We start from the raw sequence: 20,433 nt of genomic DNA, 5'->3' as shown, positions 1-20,433 counted from the left end.
TTGTATTATTGCACATCCACCACTTGAGCAGTGAAAGTTTCAAAACTCACCACAACTATATATCTTACAGACACCCCAGAATAAATATAGATTAAATTTTGAAAGAAAACGAGCATGTTTCAGACACGTCAAAAATGAAATGATTAGTACTGATCTTTCATTATCTCAGTGCTGAATCCTCGACAAACCCAAAAGCATAAATTTCAGAAACAAACAACAATCCAAAACCAAAGAGCTCAATTTTTCTAAAATAACTAGAAATGGTTCGTTGACCATCGCAATGGTGAAAGCCACACGGAACTCAATTTCGAAAATAGAATGAGAAATACCATAAAAAGCTAAGGAGCAAAGCAGGGTACCTCGTCTTCAGCTTTTGGTGGTGAGGGAATGACGCGCCTCACGCCCACAACACAGGCGTAGATCCTATTGTTGTGAAGATAAGTTCCAGGTCCTGCAATGTAGTCAAATGATTTACCCACTATCTCTCCTGGCGTCTTATAATCTGCTGTAGACATTTTTCAACGGCTATGCTTCCGAATTAAATCTTTGGCTCGAAAAGAAAAAGTTCATATGTAGCTCAGTCACCGAAGGCAGGGATTTCCGTAAACCAAGTGACCGCTTGAGAATAGAGCTTACTGCAAAGGGCAGAATCCCAAGCTATCATAATTCAAAGTATTTTAGGCGTTTTAATGCAGTGGCTCTATTACTATTCATTTTTCTAAGAAGAAAATTATTATTTTCATTGATCTCCTCTAGCTCTTCATATCATGATGGATCACTAAGGTTAGATGCAAATATGGCACACAATCCAATCCAAATACGCATCTCTATTATGAAAATTTGTTCATGGAAATTATTCATTTATTATAAAATTTAATTAATTTAATTTAGATATTCAATAAGAAAAAATTTGGAAGGTGTATTTGTATTGGTTATTTAATATTTTTCAACAATTTATTTTTAATATATATCAAAATTTATATTTAGATGACACCTTTGAGAACTATATCTCTTTTTTAAATGATATTTAATGTACTATTATATTTCTTATTGTTGGTTTTTATTTTGCATTAGTTTTCACATTATTTTGGATGGTAAATTTCATTTAGGCTTGGGAACCTTGATTCAATTGTACCAATATGTTGACACTTGTATGAGTTCTCAAATGTACACACTTTGATATTTTGTTAGTCATTTTCTTTCAAGAATGATTCTAGATAACTTCTAGTAGTTGCATGGTCTTTCTTCTTTTATTTCTTCTAGGAAGGATTTTATTCCCTATTGAAAATCATTACTAATCTTTGGAGGTGGGTTGATTATCCAATTCCCTCTCTCTATTTAGGGGTTATTTTTTATCTACATATTTACAAAAGGGACTTCTGTCTCTCTTCTTTAGAGATGTATTCTTCTCTTTGTGCGGATAATATGTTATATTAGAATTAGGATCTTATGATACGAATCAAATAAGAATCATACAAGCATAGACTACTACACATAATATACATGGGAAAAGTCTTTCAGGTAAAAGTTGATAATATTTGTTGTTCATGGTGATTTAATTTGCTATAAAACCTCCAGTTGACACTCTTAAATTAAAAAATTCTTAAATATAGGAGCAAGGCTAACAAAATGTTTTAAGGGGTGTTAGTCACACTTCTTCAAATCAACCGCTCATAAAATAATTAATACATTTAATAACTAAAAGATATGTTATCTATAAAATGAGGTTTTCTAACATTATATTAGAGCAATAAATAAATGTTGTAAGAGTATAACTCCTAATCAACATTATGTTGAAAGACATACCAGTAACTTTATCGTTAAACATGTATATTCAAATAGATGTTTGTAAAGAAATGTTAAAGTTGTCAATCACTCTCTTGTAAGGGATCTATTTCTCATCTTTTGTTTGATAATCATCATTTATGTGTCTTATAACTAGTTGTGAGTCTACATAGACTTGAACCTTCTTAATATGTCATTGAAAACCTATTCTTAGTATTGTGATTAAAGCTTCATATTTAACCATTTTTTGTATGTGGGGGAAAGTTAGTTAATATATATTTTACTTGTTGAATGATCAAGTGATTCCTACTCCTGAATCATGTTATGATGAACCATTGAAGTCTAATTTTTATGGGTGTGTTGGATTAACGATAAATATTACTTGATCTAGAAAAAATCCAAAATAAGAGGATGACATGTATTCCTTGGTGCATCTACTAATCAATTGTAATGACTTGTCCCTTAATAGCCTTGTACTCCACATATTCTACATCAATTTTACTTAATATCATGACCCATTACACCATATGTCTCATGTATGTGACCATTGACAAGACTATTTCAATGGATCAACCATTGAGATGAGATTTATCTAATGATTAAGAATATGTTGTCACTGTTTCTACAAGGTAAAAATGATTGATAAGCATACTTATTCAAGTATAGCATATTCCAAACTCATATACAACCAATGGTAGAAATAAATAATGGCAATGATTTTCTTTTGATAGGTGTAGAAAGGATGACACTTATCTACCAACTAGGTAATGAAGCACCTAATTTCTTATAGATTACCATAATGATTTAACGACTACTTTATACTCTTGGCTAGAGGCATCTAGGCTATTGCTTTCACTTTGGTTGGATCTACTTTGACACCTCTGCAATAAACAATGTACCCCCAATTTTTTTTTAATGATACACTAAAGATAAACTTCTTTAGGTTTAACCTCACTTGATATTTTTTAGCATATCAAATAATTTCTCAATTCCATCTAGTTGATATTGTCTTGTGAATGAATTTTCTACTAGTTCATCAACGTCTTTGCCCATGATGGTATTTAATGGATCGTAAAAGATTATGGTCATTTCTCTTTGATATGTAGCTCTAGCATTCATTATATGAAAAAAAATATGTTTCAATGGTATGTTTTCTAATGAAATATGAAGAACTATTGACCTGATGGTCAAATCATTTCTCTATAGTAGATCACATGATGGAATTATCAGCAAAGGTGTAGTTAGATTTGCATGCATCAAAAATTTTGCAAGAGAATTGGGACAAGACAATGTCCATAGTTTTAAAGGTACATAGTGATTTCCTTTGACATTTTGGTGTTACCTTATAGTTATGCATTTTTGGCATTTGCGTCAAAAAGGGGGAGAACAATATTATCATACATAAGGGGAATGTGTATATATGGGAAATGTATAGTATGAAAGATGTATATATAAAGCAAAAAATATGTTTACAAAAATAATTTGGAAAAATCAAAAACAGAGCCAAAGGTTACCAAGCAGCAGCAGCAGCAGACAATAGTCAAAACCTAGTTACAAACCCAAACATGTTGATAGGGGGAGTTTTGACTTGAATTTTGAGTGTTCAGTATTTTTAGTATGATAAGTATTTTGTCACTAATGCTAAAGGGGGAGATTGTTGACCTGGTGGTTAAATCATTTGTCTATTAGTGACTTAACACTTAGTCAGTCGGTTACATTGCTACTGAGTTCTACAATTGCTAGTGAGCTTATCATACTACTAGTAGTGCAAACCAAGTGTTTTAGTTGCTACCAAGCCAATCAATCTGATTGCAATTCATGTTGAGCTTCATAATGTCTATCAAGTACCTGAGATAGAATATAGTGTTTGTCAAGGTTTACAATGCCTACCGAGCATCTGAGGCAAAGTATAGTGTCGACCAAGCATTTCAATGTCAACTAAATCTACCAAGTTCTTCAGTGTTCGCTGAGTCATCTAGTGCTAACTGAGTTCCTATTACCCCAAGTGATTAGTATGGACTGATCATCTACATCGACCAAGTGCCAAAGTTTGCCAAGTGTTGTTGAGTGTCAAAACATCATCAGAGTGGTCTTCAAAACCCGAGTTACAATAGAGAGCCAATTTTGTGAAGATTGTTTGATATTAGTATTGTAACCTACTCTAGAAGGTAATTTATTGGACTAGTATATATATGTAATATATCTTTTCATATAAAAGAAGTGAATATTGAAGTATATCAAGCAAGAAATAGATGAGTGCTAATTAAGAAGGCTACAAATATTATAAGGAAAACCAGAGACTTGTCTATCACAACAAGGTGATCATTGTTATTCAAAGGAATCTTATTCAGCAAACCAAGTTGTAGATAAGAGATCAACCACTGATTCATCCTAACAAGTGCATCAATCAAATCCTTTAACAAGGTGGACTTAACAGTCTCATTCCAAATCTCCTAATAGTGTTCATACTTCATTGTATGTTGTAAATCCTTTCAAAAGGTGGACCTTCTAGTCCTTATTGCTCCTAACAAGGCAGATCATCATAAGTGATAAATTGTATGTTTTAACAGGCTAACTTTATACTATAATAATAAAGCTTGTGGGTATCATCCACACCTCGATTTTACTTTCTATTTTGAAACGTTTCTGGGTTACCAAATATTATGTCAACTATTATGAATGGTTTATTGCTTTCAATCTTCCATGCCTGTAATTAGATCAGATTACATGGTGAATGTTTAATTGGTGAAATAAATTATAAGTTTTGTTATTTCTTGATTCACCACCCATCCCTCTTAGTCACCCGGTCTACACTACATTTCCAATAAGAACATCTAGTGTTGAGTTTTAGGGTGAAGAATATTTGATATCTTAATATCCCATCCACTAAGGAAAGTATTTTATGTCTAATTGACAAGTTAACAATTGGTGTAGGGGCACCTTAAGGTCTTTTTTGAAGATCTTTCCAAATTTCAGCTTATAGGGAGTTCTAGCCAACCCGTGGGGTAATAAGGACTTTTTATAAAGTCCCAAGGTTGTTTTGGTGTGTGTAGTGATTAGAGTCTTCAAATTTGTGTGTTCAATTAGGCTCAAGAGTCAAAGCCCTACGAAAGTAAACAAAAGGGTCATAGTTTGACCAAAATCCCAAAATGGAATGGCACTTGTGATTTTTTATGTTTTTTAGTGTTTTGGGATCCAAGGTGTGGATTCTAGCTTGAGATATGCAAGTTAGGGGATGGAATTGTTGAATGAGCAAAAGTTGCAAAAATTGCTCATGACAACATTTCCTAAAAACTAGGAAATTGCCTTAATGGTGTTCTAAGCTTGACCTAGGGGTCCAACCATGTGGGAATAGGGTATATAAGGTCAGACAAACCCTAACCTGACAAGTGGGAAAGGCATTATACAGATTGAGGTTTGGAAAGAGCAAGAACTGACTGCATTTTCTGAACAAAGTTTTCACCTAGTCACTTAATGGATTGAAAGGACTAAACTAATGGACTGAGACTTCAATTTGTATTTTTTAGTTTCCCTGTGTGGCATTGGTTTAACTATTTTGTACAATTGGTTAGCATTTCGTTAATTTCTTGTGTTTCACTAGTTCATTGTCTAGTTCAGGGCTAGTTTTGAAATATGAATCCTACTTGAGTTCTCATGGTTAAACTTCCATGGCCTCTTGGAATCAAATAAGAGACTCTGTGTATAGTGTAAATATGTTTTGTGAAGTCATGGTTTGAAGGAGAGCTAATTTTTTCATCAAGCCCTGGGCGAGTGCTAAGGCATTATGGCTAGGAATTTGCACAATACAACAGCAAGAAAGCTTGCAAGATTGATTGGTTTGTGCCAATAAATGGTGGGAGTGAGAAAAGGCATGTGTCCTTGGTAAATGACTACAAGGAGGAGAACATAAGAGTTGAATAGATCATCTAAGAGAAGCCAAGAACCTAGACTGGTTCACATGCCCTAAAAACCCTTTAAAATAGGGGTTTGGTGAAAGTCCTATGTACGAACACTTTGGGAGATTAAGACCTAGGAAATCTTGAAGCCAAGGAAGATTTTAGGAAGAATTCCTAACTAGGTTGGGATTTTTTGGAGAAATTGAGGGTTATTCCAAGAAACCTGATTTGAGGAGGCCTAATTGGGTCAAAAAGGGCTACAAGGCCTAAAACTTGAGAAACAAGAACTCGATAGAGAAACTAAGGAAAATTCCAACAAGAGGGATCAAAATGGATGGAAATAGGTAGGGAAGAGTAGGGATACCCATTCCTAGTCCCTAGACTAGTTTGGGAATGAAAATGGTTAATTTAAGCTCATGAGTGCATAGAGGATTATGGAGCATATTTGAGTGTTTGAAGTTGGTGGAGAGTTTCTAAATGTGGTTAGGGATCCTAGAAGTGATCTCTGAGTAGGGTAGTGAGGAATACTCTAGCAAGACCAAAGAATAGGTCTTAGGAAGAGCCAAAGAGCTCTGGAGAGTTAGGTTTCCCCATCAACAATTATATTTATATTAGGCACCAGGTGTATGCACCCTAAAATGGTCACCTAGATTATGGACCCCCATTTATCAATTTATCATTTGCCTGAATTAGTGTCTTGAAATATTTTATCAAATCAATTAAAATCATTTTCCTTGATCTAATCATAATTAATTCAAGTATTTCAATATCTCCTAAGGTTTTGTCATTTTATCCTAAGTCTTATTTAATTAAAGAAAATTTACCTTTTAATTAAATAAAATAATCTAATTTAATTAAAAGAAAATCTCCCTTTTGATTAAATAAAATAAATCCCCTTTTAATTAAAATAAAATCCCTCTTTTAATTAAATAAATAAAATCTTCACTTAAATATCTCTTTGTGGTGAAAAAATGAAATAAAACAAATAAATACAAATAAAAATCCTTTTAATCTACACTGAAATGCACATATTTCTAAGTGGGATTATTTTTTCCTCTTTCTTGTCAAACACTCCTCTTTTCTCATTGGTGGAATTTTATCTCACATGGATCAAACCCTATTATCCCATATTTGTTTGAGAAGCCTCCCCCCTGCACATTTGACTATATAAGGAGCCCTCTCCTTCTCATTTCATCAGAATAATAAGTTTAGTGGATATAGTATTATTATATTGCAAGTTTAGAGAGCAATTTTGGAAAAGGAGTTTGAGCATTAGGGTTTGAGCCTTAGGGTTTGGACATTGGAGTTTCATTGCAACTTCTCTCTTCTTGTCTTCTTCTCTCATGCATCCATGGCTCCCATCATCATGTTTCATCCTTGCATTTTCATATTAGCTCAAAGTCATATTTATTTTGATAAATTAATCTTGCATTGTTATTTCCTTTCATAAATTAGATTTCTTTTCTTGCATTGTTATCATTTAGATCAATGTGCATCTTCATTTGCATGCATATTTGGTGATCATGGAGATTAGCACTCTTACTTTTCCTCTTTGAACCTCTCATTTTATAGTGTAATTGCATGGGCATAAACTAGGTCAAACTATGGGCCTCCATTACAAACCCTTACACTCCATAAATAAAGAGTTGCGGGTCACCATTTGAGATCTCATTCTTGAGCAATCTTGGATATAATGATTCATATAAGTGTGTCAACATTTTAGCACACACTAGGAACTTACGTTGGGACAATATTTATTGAACTCTCTCATGGTACTAAATATGTGGCCCCTAGTGGAATAGCAACAAAAACAAGACTAGAAATCCACTTTGGGTAATCAATAAAGTTAAGAATGCATCTTATGAAGTGTTAGCCCCAACTGATAATGACGTTAATGTATGTGAAGGAGTCATATTATTGTATGTATTTATGTTTTTTCCTCAATGCCAAAGGGGGAGATTATTAACCCCAACTAATATTGTTGTTAACGTGTGTAAAAGAGTCATATCAGTTGATATGTTATCATTGAAGTCAAGCCTTGGTTGGTTAGACATTATGTGAATTTAGTAGAGTTTCCATATCATTTGATTAATGAATAGGGTTGGAAGAAAGTATGATTTAAGTGTTGATAAGTGTATGGCATTCAATGGACACTTGAATGAGTTATACTCTGACAATATAATGTTGGTTTTGAAGATAAGGATGCAGTTTGTTATGAGATCAACAGCTGAAGAAATTCAAAGAAGATCTGAGGAGGAGATTTAATAATTGGAGATGGAGCACAAAGTTCAAGGTGGAAGTATATTTCCCAAGTGTCTAGATTCAATATACATGAACCTAATAAAGATATAATGATTGTGACTAAGTGACAAAACCTGGAAGATTCTAGAGGAATGACAAAAGCTTTCTATTTAAAGGATGAACACAATGGTTATTTTTGTTGATTGAGTTGAATGTTGTTGATCAAGTTGATGAAGGAAGTGATAGCCATAAGGATAATTGAGCAATATGGTATTGTGAAGAGCAAGAAAAGGAAGTGTTAAGTTAATGTGTGAAGTGTGTGAATCATCCAATAAGGGATCAAAAGACAAAGATTGAGCGACACAAGGATCTAAACAAGCAAGGTGGTGTTAAACCTAGTAAATAATTTCATTCTTACTCTGAAATTTTTATAGAAGGAAAAAATCTTAACTAAGTGGATCTAATGGTCTATTAAAATCCTATACGATAACATTATATTGAGTATTTTGTAAGTCCTTTAGAGAAGGATTTTTTTAGAGGTGCCAAAGAACGAACAAGCCTAGATAATCTTTGGTGAAAATCCTCTAAAAAGGTCACATTAACAATGTGTATGTATCCTTTAACAAGGTTGGCTCCTAACAAAGCTCACTTAAGAAGAGTGAAAGTTTTTTCTTGGGTGGTTTTTCCTTTTATAGAGTTTTCACATTAAATACTTGTGTCAAATTTGTGTGGGTGCTTATGATGTTGCAAGTTTATTTTGTATTTACTGTTTATTGTCACAACTCAGTATAAGTTGGAAGATATATCTGATATTTGGTATAGTAAGTTGACAGTTAATTGCAAAGTTTATATCCGTGTATATTATGATGCTAGATGTAGTTATCAAGTTAATGATCTAAAAGACTAAAGTTTTTTATTTGGTGAAAATTGTTTATAAGGCATGTAGGATAGCTGGTTATAACTGATGCACACCCCCCCTCTCTCAATTATCTAACAATTGGTATCAAAGCTAAGTGCTTGAAGGAAAAGTTTGAAGTAACTTTTACTAAATATTTGAAGATGTATAAGAAAGAGGTATCGAAGCTAAATAAGGAGAAATTCTCCTTGTGGAAAATCATAATGAGGTTGTATCTATCTGAGATTAGAGATAATGCTCTGTATTATCTAGATAACCAATACACCCCTCCTAACCCTCCAATGGAAGTTGATGAGATGAACTAGAAGAAAGAACACAATAGTTTGATAATTGAGATTATTTCTGCACTGAATAATTTTGAGTTTTATGGTGCCAAAGATTGTGGTACTACTAAAGAGATGTTGGACAAGATGATACTTGTGTATGGTGTAGATCGCTCCTTAACATTTCCTAATCCCACCAAAACCCTAACTTGTGTTCCCACTACCCCACCTACACCCCTATGTTTTTGCAACTATAGATCATTGCAGGAACACATCCTCTCCTTTGCCTCTCCTAATCAATATTTCCTCAGTCTCGCATTGACTCTCTCGTAAACTACCCTTCCTTGTGAGACCACATTCCCACTAACAAAAACACGTTCCTGTTGGCGAGATCGCTAACCTGCATAAAATTCCAAGTGAATTCACATTCTCGCGAAAACTGCTAGCCAAATTCATGTACTCACAAAAATTATTCTGGGTTAACTTTTTACCCCTACCCTCTAGACATTTTTGTAGGATCGTTGTCCCACTAATCCCTAGCACGATCCTATCAGGCTCGTGCCTACAGGAATGCACTTTCAAAATTGCAAAAATGTTATAACATAAAATACAAAAATCACAAAGCAAAATTTTTTGAGCCTACCAAACAGTTTGGTGACTCTCGTGCCCGTACCGGTTGTACCACATATGCTCGATGCTCTAGTCGTCCCTGTGCAACCATCATGTCATCCAACTGAGAGCTCCAAACAAAAATATCTCGACATCAATATGAGAGCAAATAAACCTTTATAGCCCTCCTAGCCCCCCTTATAGGCCCCCCTTTGGTGCCCTATTCTCCTCTCTAACCCCTCCAACAATGCCCTTTTCCTCCCACCTTGGTATTTTTGCAATTTTATTTTCATTTTAACACTCATTTTGTCCTTTTGTGTCTTCCTGTTCACTCTAGCTTACTATAACTTTTTAAGAGGTCATCGAGCCTCATTTTCCCTCCCTATCACCTTCTTGAGGGGGCATCACACAGTCCATTCTCTCCTCTTCTACTCGAGACTGGGGCAAACCATCTTGTTTTAAAAATCTTATTTGTGTCATTTACATTCAAACTTCTTTGAAATAGTGTTGTCCCAACACTATGTCAAAGAGGGGCAAAATGTAGACACCTAAATTTGATTACATTGTTAAGTAATTTTATTTAGTCATCTTCTAGGACATTTTTGATTAAATATTTTATATTTAATTCATTAATCGTCATCCTCTAGTTAATTAATTAATTTAATTAACTATATTCCAATTGATAAAATCAAATGATAATCCAAAATCAATGTATCATTTAAATCCCTCTTCCTCTATTAAATTGAATAAATACAAAACATTTAATCTAATCACACATCCCCATTTTTATTAAATAAATCTTTTGATCAATCATCCCAAATCCCTGAACCACCTCTAAATCCTATCATTACCCTAATCTAACCCATTCACCCATACTAATCTCACTTAGCCAACTAACTAACCCATTCCATCAAAGCTAAGCCACTTACCTCCTAACCCCACTCCTAAGCTGAACCTAATCCCCCTCCTAAACATGTGTACAACTTTAAGCAAGGATTAAGACTTTTTAACCCAAGCCAAAGTCAATAGTCTCCCTTATTCTCTTCCATCCCTATCAAAGAGCATTAATGAATCTTACATGCCATAAATACCCTTAAATGCCTCTTGCATTCCTCTTCCACATTCCTCCCTCATAATTACCTTTGACCTTCCATTTTGACCACCCAATCCCCTTGTGACACTTGCCACAAGGCTAGAGCTTTGAAGAAGCACAATCCATGTGCTTCTCTCTTCTTACATCCTTGCCCTCCCTTACCATTCTTCCATCCTTACATCCTAACCCTCCATCTCACCACCCCTTAGCTTACAAATGAAACCCTCTCCCTTTACAATATATATGAACTTTTTATGCAAACTTATAATGCCTCGTTAACCACTACAACATAGCCATTTCACATCATCACCATTTCAAAATTCATACACAAACTCTATTGTTGAAACCTGCATCCACCTCCATGCATGAATCCCACACTCACCATTAGAAGCTTGAAGTGCTCTTGAGCATACATCCAACTATATTCAGACACATCGAAGTCATCAAGGTTGCACTTGAGGAGCTTACCATTCTTGGTCTACTTTCCTCCATAGTTTTCTCATCATCCTCTCATAAGTGTTTAGTCTATTTGGTATTGTGAGTGATTTTGAATATCTTAGTATTCTATTTATAATTACTAATATAGGATATACATTTTGGCATTCCCTATGGGACCCCACATTGGGGTCATTTTGATCAATTTTGCACCTACTTTATCAACTAACCCAAATTAACCTAAATCTCAAACTAGGAAACATGCTCCCAACCATGTAATCAGTTTCTGCTAAACAACTTTCAAAAAACCAAATATTCGTGAACTCGTAGCTACAAATTTGAAGGGACAAACTGGCAAGATTACGAACCCATGCAAGTGGGAATGGGTTCATCATAAATCCTCACTACCATGTAGCATTAAAAAGCCTCCCCACCATTCCCATAGACCAATCCTCCTATGGAAATGTAAGTTTTTACTAGTGGTATCACTGTAAACATTTGTGAGAATGCTTGACCACAACAACTGAGCCTAGAAATCTAATTTTATTTTTCACCCTCAATCCGACAAATATACCTATCAGCAACACCTTCCAACAACCTGTGGGATTGCTCTGTCATGAGATCACTCTCTAAGTATTTTTCCTTAGGCCCACTTTTTTCTTTTTTTCGCTAGTTTGTGCACCATGATCCCATAATGTTTGAATGCATTCTTGCACTGTGGGATCACACATTGACTCTTGTGGGTTCACTGGTTTAATTAACCAGTTTGGATTTTTAACTTGTGTTTTACAGGGGGCAACTCGCAAGTGCCTTGCTGGAGTTCTAAAAATTTGATTTTGTAGGTTTATTTAGTGTAATTGTCAAAAACATCAACTGTCAAATGCTTAAAGATAAACAAAATTAATATATTTTTTGGAATGAATGGTTAAACGTGTTTTTTATTGGAATGAATGTTTAAGCAATTAGAAAAACTAAGTCTTGAATGTCGAGTACTAAAAAATGAACAAATGTGATATATATTTAGTTTTAAGTGCAAATGAACATTATGTGTAAACACTTCAACTTTTGGGCTTAATACAAACAAAACCCAAACTCGAATGCATTAAAGCTGATTTGCTCTTATTCCCATCTTTTTCAATGCTTTCATTCACTCAATTCCCTTTTGTTGACACAATTTCTTATGTTGACCATCTCTCTAAGTTGGAAATGAACATTTTATGTTAATCATTTATATTCAAAGTAGTTGTTAGGATACACTAAGCTTCCAAACTAGAATGAATCAAGTATCTTTGGTGTCTTGAGATTGTGTCTTTTAGTGCATCTTTTTCTTTTCTATTTTTTCAAATTAGGGCCATTAAAAATGTGACATATATACCAAAGTTGTCTGCAAGATCATTCACAACAACTTAGGAGTGCTTCTAGCGAGTTCATCCACCTCTGAGAAGCGTGTCCCCTTTGGTGAGAAGCTCAAACTAACAAATAATTTGGCAGATATATAAATAAGGGGAGGGGTAAACCTTCTCACTCCATTAGGAAAGTTCGAGAGGTGTGTTTTTGGGGGTAGCCTGAGGTGGAAAAACTTTCCCATGATTTCAACATGTCCAAAATAGATTCTTAAGTGGATCACATATGGAACAACTAAGTGGCTGACTCCACAAACCTAATTATGATCTAATTTAGTAGTTACCCTTGGTGTTTTACTCATGGTGCAAGAGAATATAAGGCTTCTCTAAAGTTACCTGACATATGTATTTTCCTTGGTAGAGGCATAAGTCTACTTCTTTTTCATCTCCAAGAGTCGTTGTCCTCGCAGAAGGTGGCTTCTATTTGTCATACCTTGAAGGATCTCTAATGTGTAAGTTTGTCGATCGACTCTCGTATCAACTCACCTCTTTGACTAGAGATAAATACTAAACTAGATCCATAAAATATTAAGATGGGATCCTCTCAACGGGCCTAATGAGTAATACATTGAAACCAAAGTGACCTTAGGGATAAAAAGTGTGTTTGAATTGTCTTATTAGTGCAAACAACCCATGAAAAACATTTGTTGAACGTACACATTCTTATGGTTACTATCAAATCATTTTGCTAAAGAGATCATTTTTTTGTCTCTCTTAAAGTTGCTTTGTCCTTTGATAGATTGTTTGCTCACAATATGTCGTATCTAAAAGAGTCTTATTCTTGTTGTTTCAAAATAGTTGCTAGCAAGTCTATTTGTAGCAACTTCAGGCTAGTTAGTTTTTACTTAACCTATTTCAAAGCAAACGTCGTTATGCCATCCTTTGGTCAAAGATCCCTTTGTATGCACTCAAAAACATTTATCTTCACACCAAATTTGCCCTTACTATCTCAAAAGCATTTTTAGCAAGTCTATTTAGAACAATCTTAAGCCTAGTTTATCCCACTTTATTTCCTTATAGCTAAACTCAAGCCAATTTGTTCTCTTGATAAAACACCATTTTCTTAGACCTATTTGTTACCCAAGGAAATATATGTTGTCCAACCTATAGTGAAAGGTATACGTAGTGTGGTCACTACCTCAAATCCATGGTTGCAATAAATCTAGTAGAGATATCTCATGTCAAACCCACCAATATCTAAGTTTAAAAAGGTTAAACTTCCACAAATAGTAGTTTATAAAGATATAGAAGCCGAACGCAAAAAGTATACACCTAACTTGAGACTCACCAAATTAGATCAAATTGAGAAGGAAGGTGTTGAAGTTGTTCTACAAACTGAGTGGGATCAGAAAATTCAAAACTTAACCCTAAGATGTGGAGTTAACATAAGCCTTATCAAGTACACTAGCTATACCCACTTTGATTGGTTTCTTCTTCCATACACACTTTGTGCTTACCATCTCATAGAGTTAGGTCTTCATATAGATTCTCATCCTACCTTAACAATTTTATAGATTCATCACCTTTAATTCATATACCTTAGGTATCCAAATTCACCCAAACCAAACATAGATCAAAATATGCTCCATCATCCCCATTCTACTTAAGCATTTGGTGTCACTTTATTGAGAATTATCTACCCGACATCCTACACCCATCACACTATCTCAGTTATCCTTAAAACTAAGCATTGTTTAGGGTAATCTATCTTTTTCATTTGTGTCCCTCATCACATTGAGCAAAAGGTTGGGCCCTACGCTTGACCATCTTTATCTTCCAAAAGGTCACAAGTTTACCTTAGGGTTGATATCAATACCATATCTTGAGCTTACACATGGGGAAAACATCCTCTCTTTTACTTTGACACCATATCATTAAGCTTTAGGCCTCCTAGATTTCATATCACTCAATCACTTTCGCTTGTTTGTCATATGTCCTTTTCCATCTTAGAACACGTGTCCATCATAGTCATTGTCCTTAAAAGCATTTAGTAACAACATCCATTAAAATATACTTGCACTCATTGTCACAAGCATCTTGCACTTTATCCTTAGGAACATCATTCTTTCATGCCACCTACCACGTATCTCACTACGAACCAAAGGAAGAAGAAAGACATGGATCGCAATCTTAGCAGTAGTTTAGCTAGCGCACAACCTTACCCTCTAGTATATTTAGTCACACATGATCCACCACCATAAAATCATGAAGAATCAAATCCTTCACTAGATATAGATGCATTTATGAACCGACCAAGGCATGAAACTATAATTAATGTCATCATAGAATGGAATAGAGAGACCATTATGGAAAACTTTCTAAGGGACAATGTTGGTGTTTTTGGTTTTGGGAGACCGCCACCTCTAGATATATTTGATCCTGCTTACCCCTTATTTGGTAGATTTCCACCGCCTATTGGTCCATCTAATCCAAATGATCCTTTTTTCATCCCACAAGGGGATATCAAACAACACAACTAGAACCTATCGACCCTAATATCTTGTCAACCCAACTCGATGCTCCTATCCCACCAAACAATCAACCCATCATCACTCAATCATTAGTCCACACAACACCTCAACAACCTACCATCTTAAGCACTATTTCTACCACTGCTTCACCATTTGCATACATTCCATTCAATATCACAGGATCTTCCACTTGCCAAAGTGTTTCTTTGACTTTAAACATACCCACTAGTAGTACATCTAGCACATCTCAATCAAACATCCAACCAACATCACAATCCATTATGGGAATGCCATCAGTTGGGCCTACCACTCCACCTTTCATTTCTTCCAATCCATTTGCATCTATGCCAAATACCACCACTCTATTTCTAATTGGTCCTTGGGGTTTTAGACAAACACAAGGGACCACTACAGGCTTCCCTTTTAGTACTCCTTTCATGCCAACTTTTTAAGCACATCAACCCATACCACCACCAATCAATCCATTACCACCTATCACTAACTACTTCGCTATGCCACCCTTAGGAAGTAGCCAAACAATCTTACAACAACAATCACTAGCAATAGGGATAATTCCCTCCACCAACTATTTGGCACCCATCACTACTCAATTGCCTTCTCAAATGGGAGTTCAACCATCATATGTTAGGCCAAATGTACCATCTCACAATATAGCCTCAATATTTCCACCACCACCTCTCCAATAACAACCACCCCAACAACCATATGTCCAAGCACCAACACAAAATTATCTATCTAAGCAATTCTATATCTACCCACCTTAGCAATAGTCCTCTCAACAGATGCAACAATACATCCACCCACTATCCCAACAAACCATAAATCCTATTTAAAATGTCATTCAATCCACACTTAACCCACCACAATACATCCAACAAAACTATCCATATTCACCCACACAATTTGAGACGTACCCTGCACCAGGGGCACCATTATCAACACTAGTCAACTCTAAATGGCATGAGATGAAAAATGCTCTCAAGGCACTCAAAGAGGCGACCGATTCCAAAACTTTAAAATTTGAAACAGTCTACTTGTATCCATGTGATAAAGAAACAACAATGACACCATTTCCCAAACATTTTGAGGTTCCTAAATTTGATAAATTTAGGGGGAAAGAAGACCTAGTTACACATGTTAAAGAATTTTATATGCATTGTCAAGAAGTGGCTTACAATCATGTGTTCTCATGTGTCTATTTTCTAAGAGCTTAGGAGGGTTTTCCCTTGAGTGGTTATGTTGGATCCCTTGTGGCACCATCAAAACTTTTGCTAAAGTATCAAAGGCCTTTGTAGTCTAGTATGCTCACCTAAAAAAAATGTATTATCTGTAGTTGACTTAGTTCATGCCAAAAAAAAAGGAAAGAGAAAGCCTTGTAGATTACTTGCAAAGATGGAAAACTCTCACAACATGGATTTCTTGCACTATCCTAGAGTGACACCTCATTGAAATGTTCATCAACAATGCCCATCCTAGTCTTGCACATCACATGATTATGAATTGTCTCCAAACATACAAAGACATCAAAGAAAAGGGTATGGGCCTTGAACAAGGACTTATTAAATATGGTATCATTAAGATCTACAAGGGAAACACCCAAGATTGAGGTTGATAAACATAGTTACCAATGGTGTCATGGACATGTTCATTTAGTTGGGACAACATTTGACACACCCAACACATTTTATCAACAACAACAACAGACTTATCAACAACCACCTATACAAAATAATCAACATCCTCAAAATCAGACCAACACTATTAGACTCTCAGTTGGACCAAAACCACGCATTCAAAGGCAACCTCAAGTATACACTCCATTGGGTGAACCCCTTGATGTTATTTTCAAGAATTTGGCCAATGATAACCTTATTTGGCACCCACAAACACAACCATTAGAACATAATCAGTCTTGGGCATCCTAGTATAAAGAAAATGAGTTTTATAAATTTGATCACATTAAGGGGCATAGCACCCTTAAATCCATGCAACTCAAGGACTATGTCCAAGATATTATTGATTAAAAGGAGATCACAGTTGGGGCACAAGCCTCACCAAATGCAAGATTATTGACATATCAAAATGCTTTTCTGCCACACAACAAAAACATGAGTAAATCCCTTGCAAACAATTCCATCACCAACAAACCAAACAATGCTCAAGACAAATAGGGTGATAATCAAGATAAGTCTTAGAACTATATGCTAACTTATTTGGACTATGGAAACTTGATCAGATGCATATCTTAGGTCAAACCTTCTATAAATGTTATAAATATCAAAGGCCTAGATGCCCAATGTGATGTCACCACTAGAAGAGCTCGACTCAACATAGTTGGACCATTTGTATCTACCCCATCAAGACCACCTCCATCAAGATCGCCCCCATCAGGACCATAGTATATCATCTTGGAACACCTTGGAAATATGCCAAATCAAATCTCCATTTTAGATCTCTTACGCACAAGCCCACTTTATTAAGAGATTCTTGATATTGTTCTTTATGAGTCATGCATCCCTACTAACATCAATGCCACCAAATTTCACAACCTAGTAGGTCATCTATCCACATCATGTGCTTTATCTTTCAAAACTTTAGACATCCCAACTATTAATCCCAATCACATACTTCCACTTCGCATAGTTATCATGGTTTCTAACTTTGTTTTCAAAATAGTCATGATAGATAATGGATCGACCTTGAATCTATATACTTTAAAATTCATCAAACATGTAGGATACACTGAGGTAGATATCCTAAATGAGGTCATCACTATCAAAGCATATGACAATCTAGAATAGACCACTGAACGAACTATCCCGCTGCCTATCAGAGTTGGCCTAGCCACTCAAGAAACAATTTATCATGTAGTTGATCTTAACCTTCCATACAACATCCTCCTTGGTTGACCATGGATTCATGCCATGAAGGTTGTTCCATCCACCTATCTTCAGTGCATCAAATTTTTGCATAATGGCACCGAGATAACCATCCATATTGATCCTGAACCCTTTGCCTATTGCGATGCAATAGAAGATTCATACACCAATCATTGTCTTGGAATCAAGATTGAAAACACCATGGCTAGCTCCTCTGGTACTTTCCATGATCCAGACATCACTTTAGCCTCCAATCTTTCTATGGTTAAGATCGACTACCAAGGTTGTGGAGAATATAGTCTTTCATATGCTTTTGTTGTTGGTGCTTTAACACTTGATCCACATACTAGAAGGGACCCGATCTAGTAGGGGCCAAAGCTAGACACAACCCCCTAGCTCACAAAACTTGGGAATACCACATTTGTTTCTAATGAGATCCTTCTTGGAGAGGAAACAAATACAAAGATCCACCTCCCAAAAGTGAAGAACTCCTTGACTATTTCAAAAATAAATATCCATAGTCACATCATCTTGCTACCGAGCAATGGGATTATTAAGGAGGTAGTCTAGGCTATGAAGAGTCAGGCATTAGACATCCTATAGAAATCTAAAAAGAAGAAAAAAATAAAGGCCTAAGTTACAGACTCCCTATAGCTAGGGGCATAACAAAAGATGGTCATGCCTTTATAACCATCCAAAACAATCTCGTTGAGGTTGAAGACATTCTCGAGGAAGCCGAAAAGAAAGCCTATGATGATATTTTCATTGACGAACTTATCTTAGAAGCCTATGTGTTCTGTGAAATTTCCATTAACCTCTTAGACTTACCACTCATTCATCTCAAACTCATTGATTAGAACCAACCAAGTGTTATTCTTGTCGATGAATTCTCCACAAAGCATGCACTCCTCAAATTCATGGGAGCTAAAACACCACATAAGAAACAACCTCTACAGTTATCTTATGTCTACAAGTTGGATCCAAAGGGTTGCTTCAAAGAGGAGGAAATCTCCAGTTGCAAAAATGAAGAAAGAAAAGAAAACAAAAAGCAAAAAGGCAAAGCAAAAGTATTACCTGGTAAAAACTCTTCTAGAGCACCATCAAATCACTCAAAAAATGAAAAGAAAATAAAGGACGCATCCAACAACAAAAACCTTTTTGAGGCACCTGAGGATGGAGATTTCATCCTTCCCCCACAAGATCATAGGCCTATAATATCATTAGTTATAATAGAGGAAACCAAGTTGGCCAATATCAGTCTAACAACATCCCTACCAATTGAACAAGTAGGAATTCTCATCAAGATCCTTTGAGAATATGTTGGTCGCTTTGTATGGTCCTACCAAGACATGCCAGAGTTAGACCACAAGTTAGTGGTACACCACTTGATCATAGATCCAAATGCTAAACCAGTCAAGCAACAACTCTGTAAGATGCATCCCAAAGTTGCCTTATTGGTCAAAGCGGAGCTAGAAAAAATGATAGATGTGAAAATCATTCGCCCAATTGACTACTTAGATTGGATCTCCAACATGGTACCTATCATGGAGCCTTTTGGAGATATTAGGATTTGCACAGACTTCAAAGACCTCAACAAGGCTTGTCCAAATGATGATTTCCCATTGCCAAATATAGACATGATTGTTGATCTCACCGCAGGCCATGAGCTCTTATCACTCATGGATGGTTTCTTAGGATATAATCAAATTCAAATAGCAGAGGCAAATCAGCATAAGACAAAATTTACTACTCCTTGGGGAACAATATGTTATAACATGATGCCATTCGGGTTGAAAAACATCGGGGCAACCTATCAATGAGCCATTATGGTCATCTTCCATGACCTCATCCACAAAACTCTTAAGGATTATGTGGATGATATTCTTGTAAAATCTCTTAATGCCCTCAATCAGTTATCTCACCTTGAGGAAGTATTTGATCGGCTGGAGTTCCATCTCATGCTCAACCCCAAGAAATGTGTCTTTGGTGTCACATCTAGAAAACTCCTAGGGTTCATTGTATCAAGGCATGGTATTGAGATTGACCCTAAGAAGGTCAAGGCCATCATGGATATGGATCCTCTTAAGACACTCAAACAACTTCACTCTCTCCAAGGGAAGCTACAATAAGTTAGAAGATTCATCTCACAACTAGAAGACAAGTGTCAACCATTTACACACTTTCTTAAAAAGGATCAAAATTTTAGATGGGATCCTATTTGCCAACATAAATTTGAACTGATCAAGAAATACTTGGCTAATCTACCTATCTTGGTTTTGCTAGTTGCAGGAAGACCACTCATGTTATACATCATAGCTACCCCAACAACACTAGGTGATCTTCTAGCACAACTTGATGATGAAGGAAAAGAGAGGGCTATTTACTACATTAGCCACACTCTACTTAGGTATGAGCTTAATT

The 20,433-nt window shown here is 35.6% G+C and overlaps 1 protein-coding gene across 2 annotated transcripts in view; it reads right to left on the bottom strand.

Annotated features, from left to right (window-relative positions):
* The window catches only part of LOC149554559 (Nucleic acid-binding, OB-fold-like protein), a 159,987-nt gene extending 159,153 nt beyond the window's left edge, over nucleotides 1-834 (bottom strand). The window contains exon 1 of one of the 2 annotated variants that reach the window (XM_089828603.1): nucleotides 360-834. In XM_089828603.1, the coding sequence (XP_089684729.1) occupies nucleotides 360-515 (156 nt within the window). In that variant the 5' untranslated portion in view covers nucleotides 516-834. The remainder of the gene's footprint in view (nucleotides 1-359) is intronic. The other variant, XM_089828604.1, reaches the window with a different exon arrangement.
* Nucleotides 835-20,433: the final 19,599 nt, after the last annotated feature.

The sequence above is a fragment of the Cupressus sempervirens genome, chromosome 5 (genome assembly GCF_028749045.1).
Source record: "Cupressus sempervirens isolate cs-2001-9-10 chromosome 5, ASM2874904v1, whole genome shotgun sequence".
Classification (NCBI taxonomy): Eukaryota; Viridiplantae; Streptophyta; class Pinopsida; order Cupressales; family Cupressaceae; genus Cupressus; species Cupressus sempervirens.
Note: the sequence above shows the minus strand (reverse complement) of the source record. Positions and strands in the feature narration are given on the sequence as shown.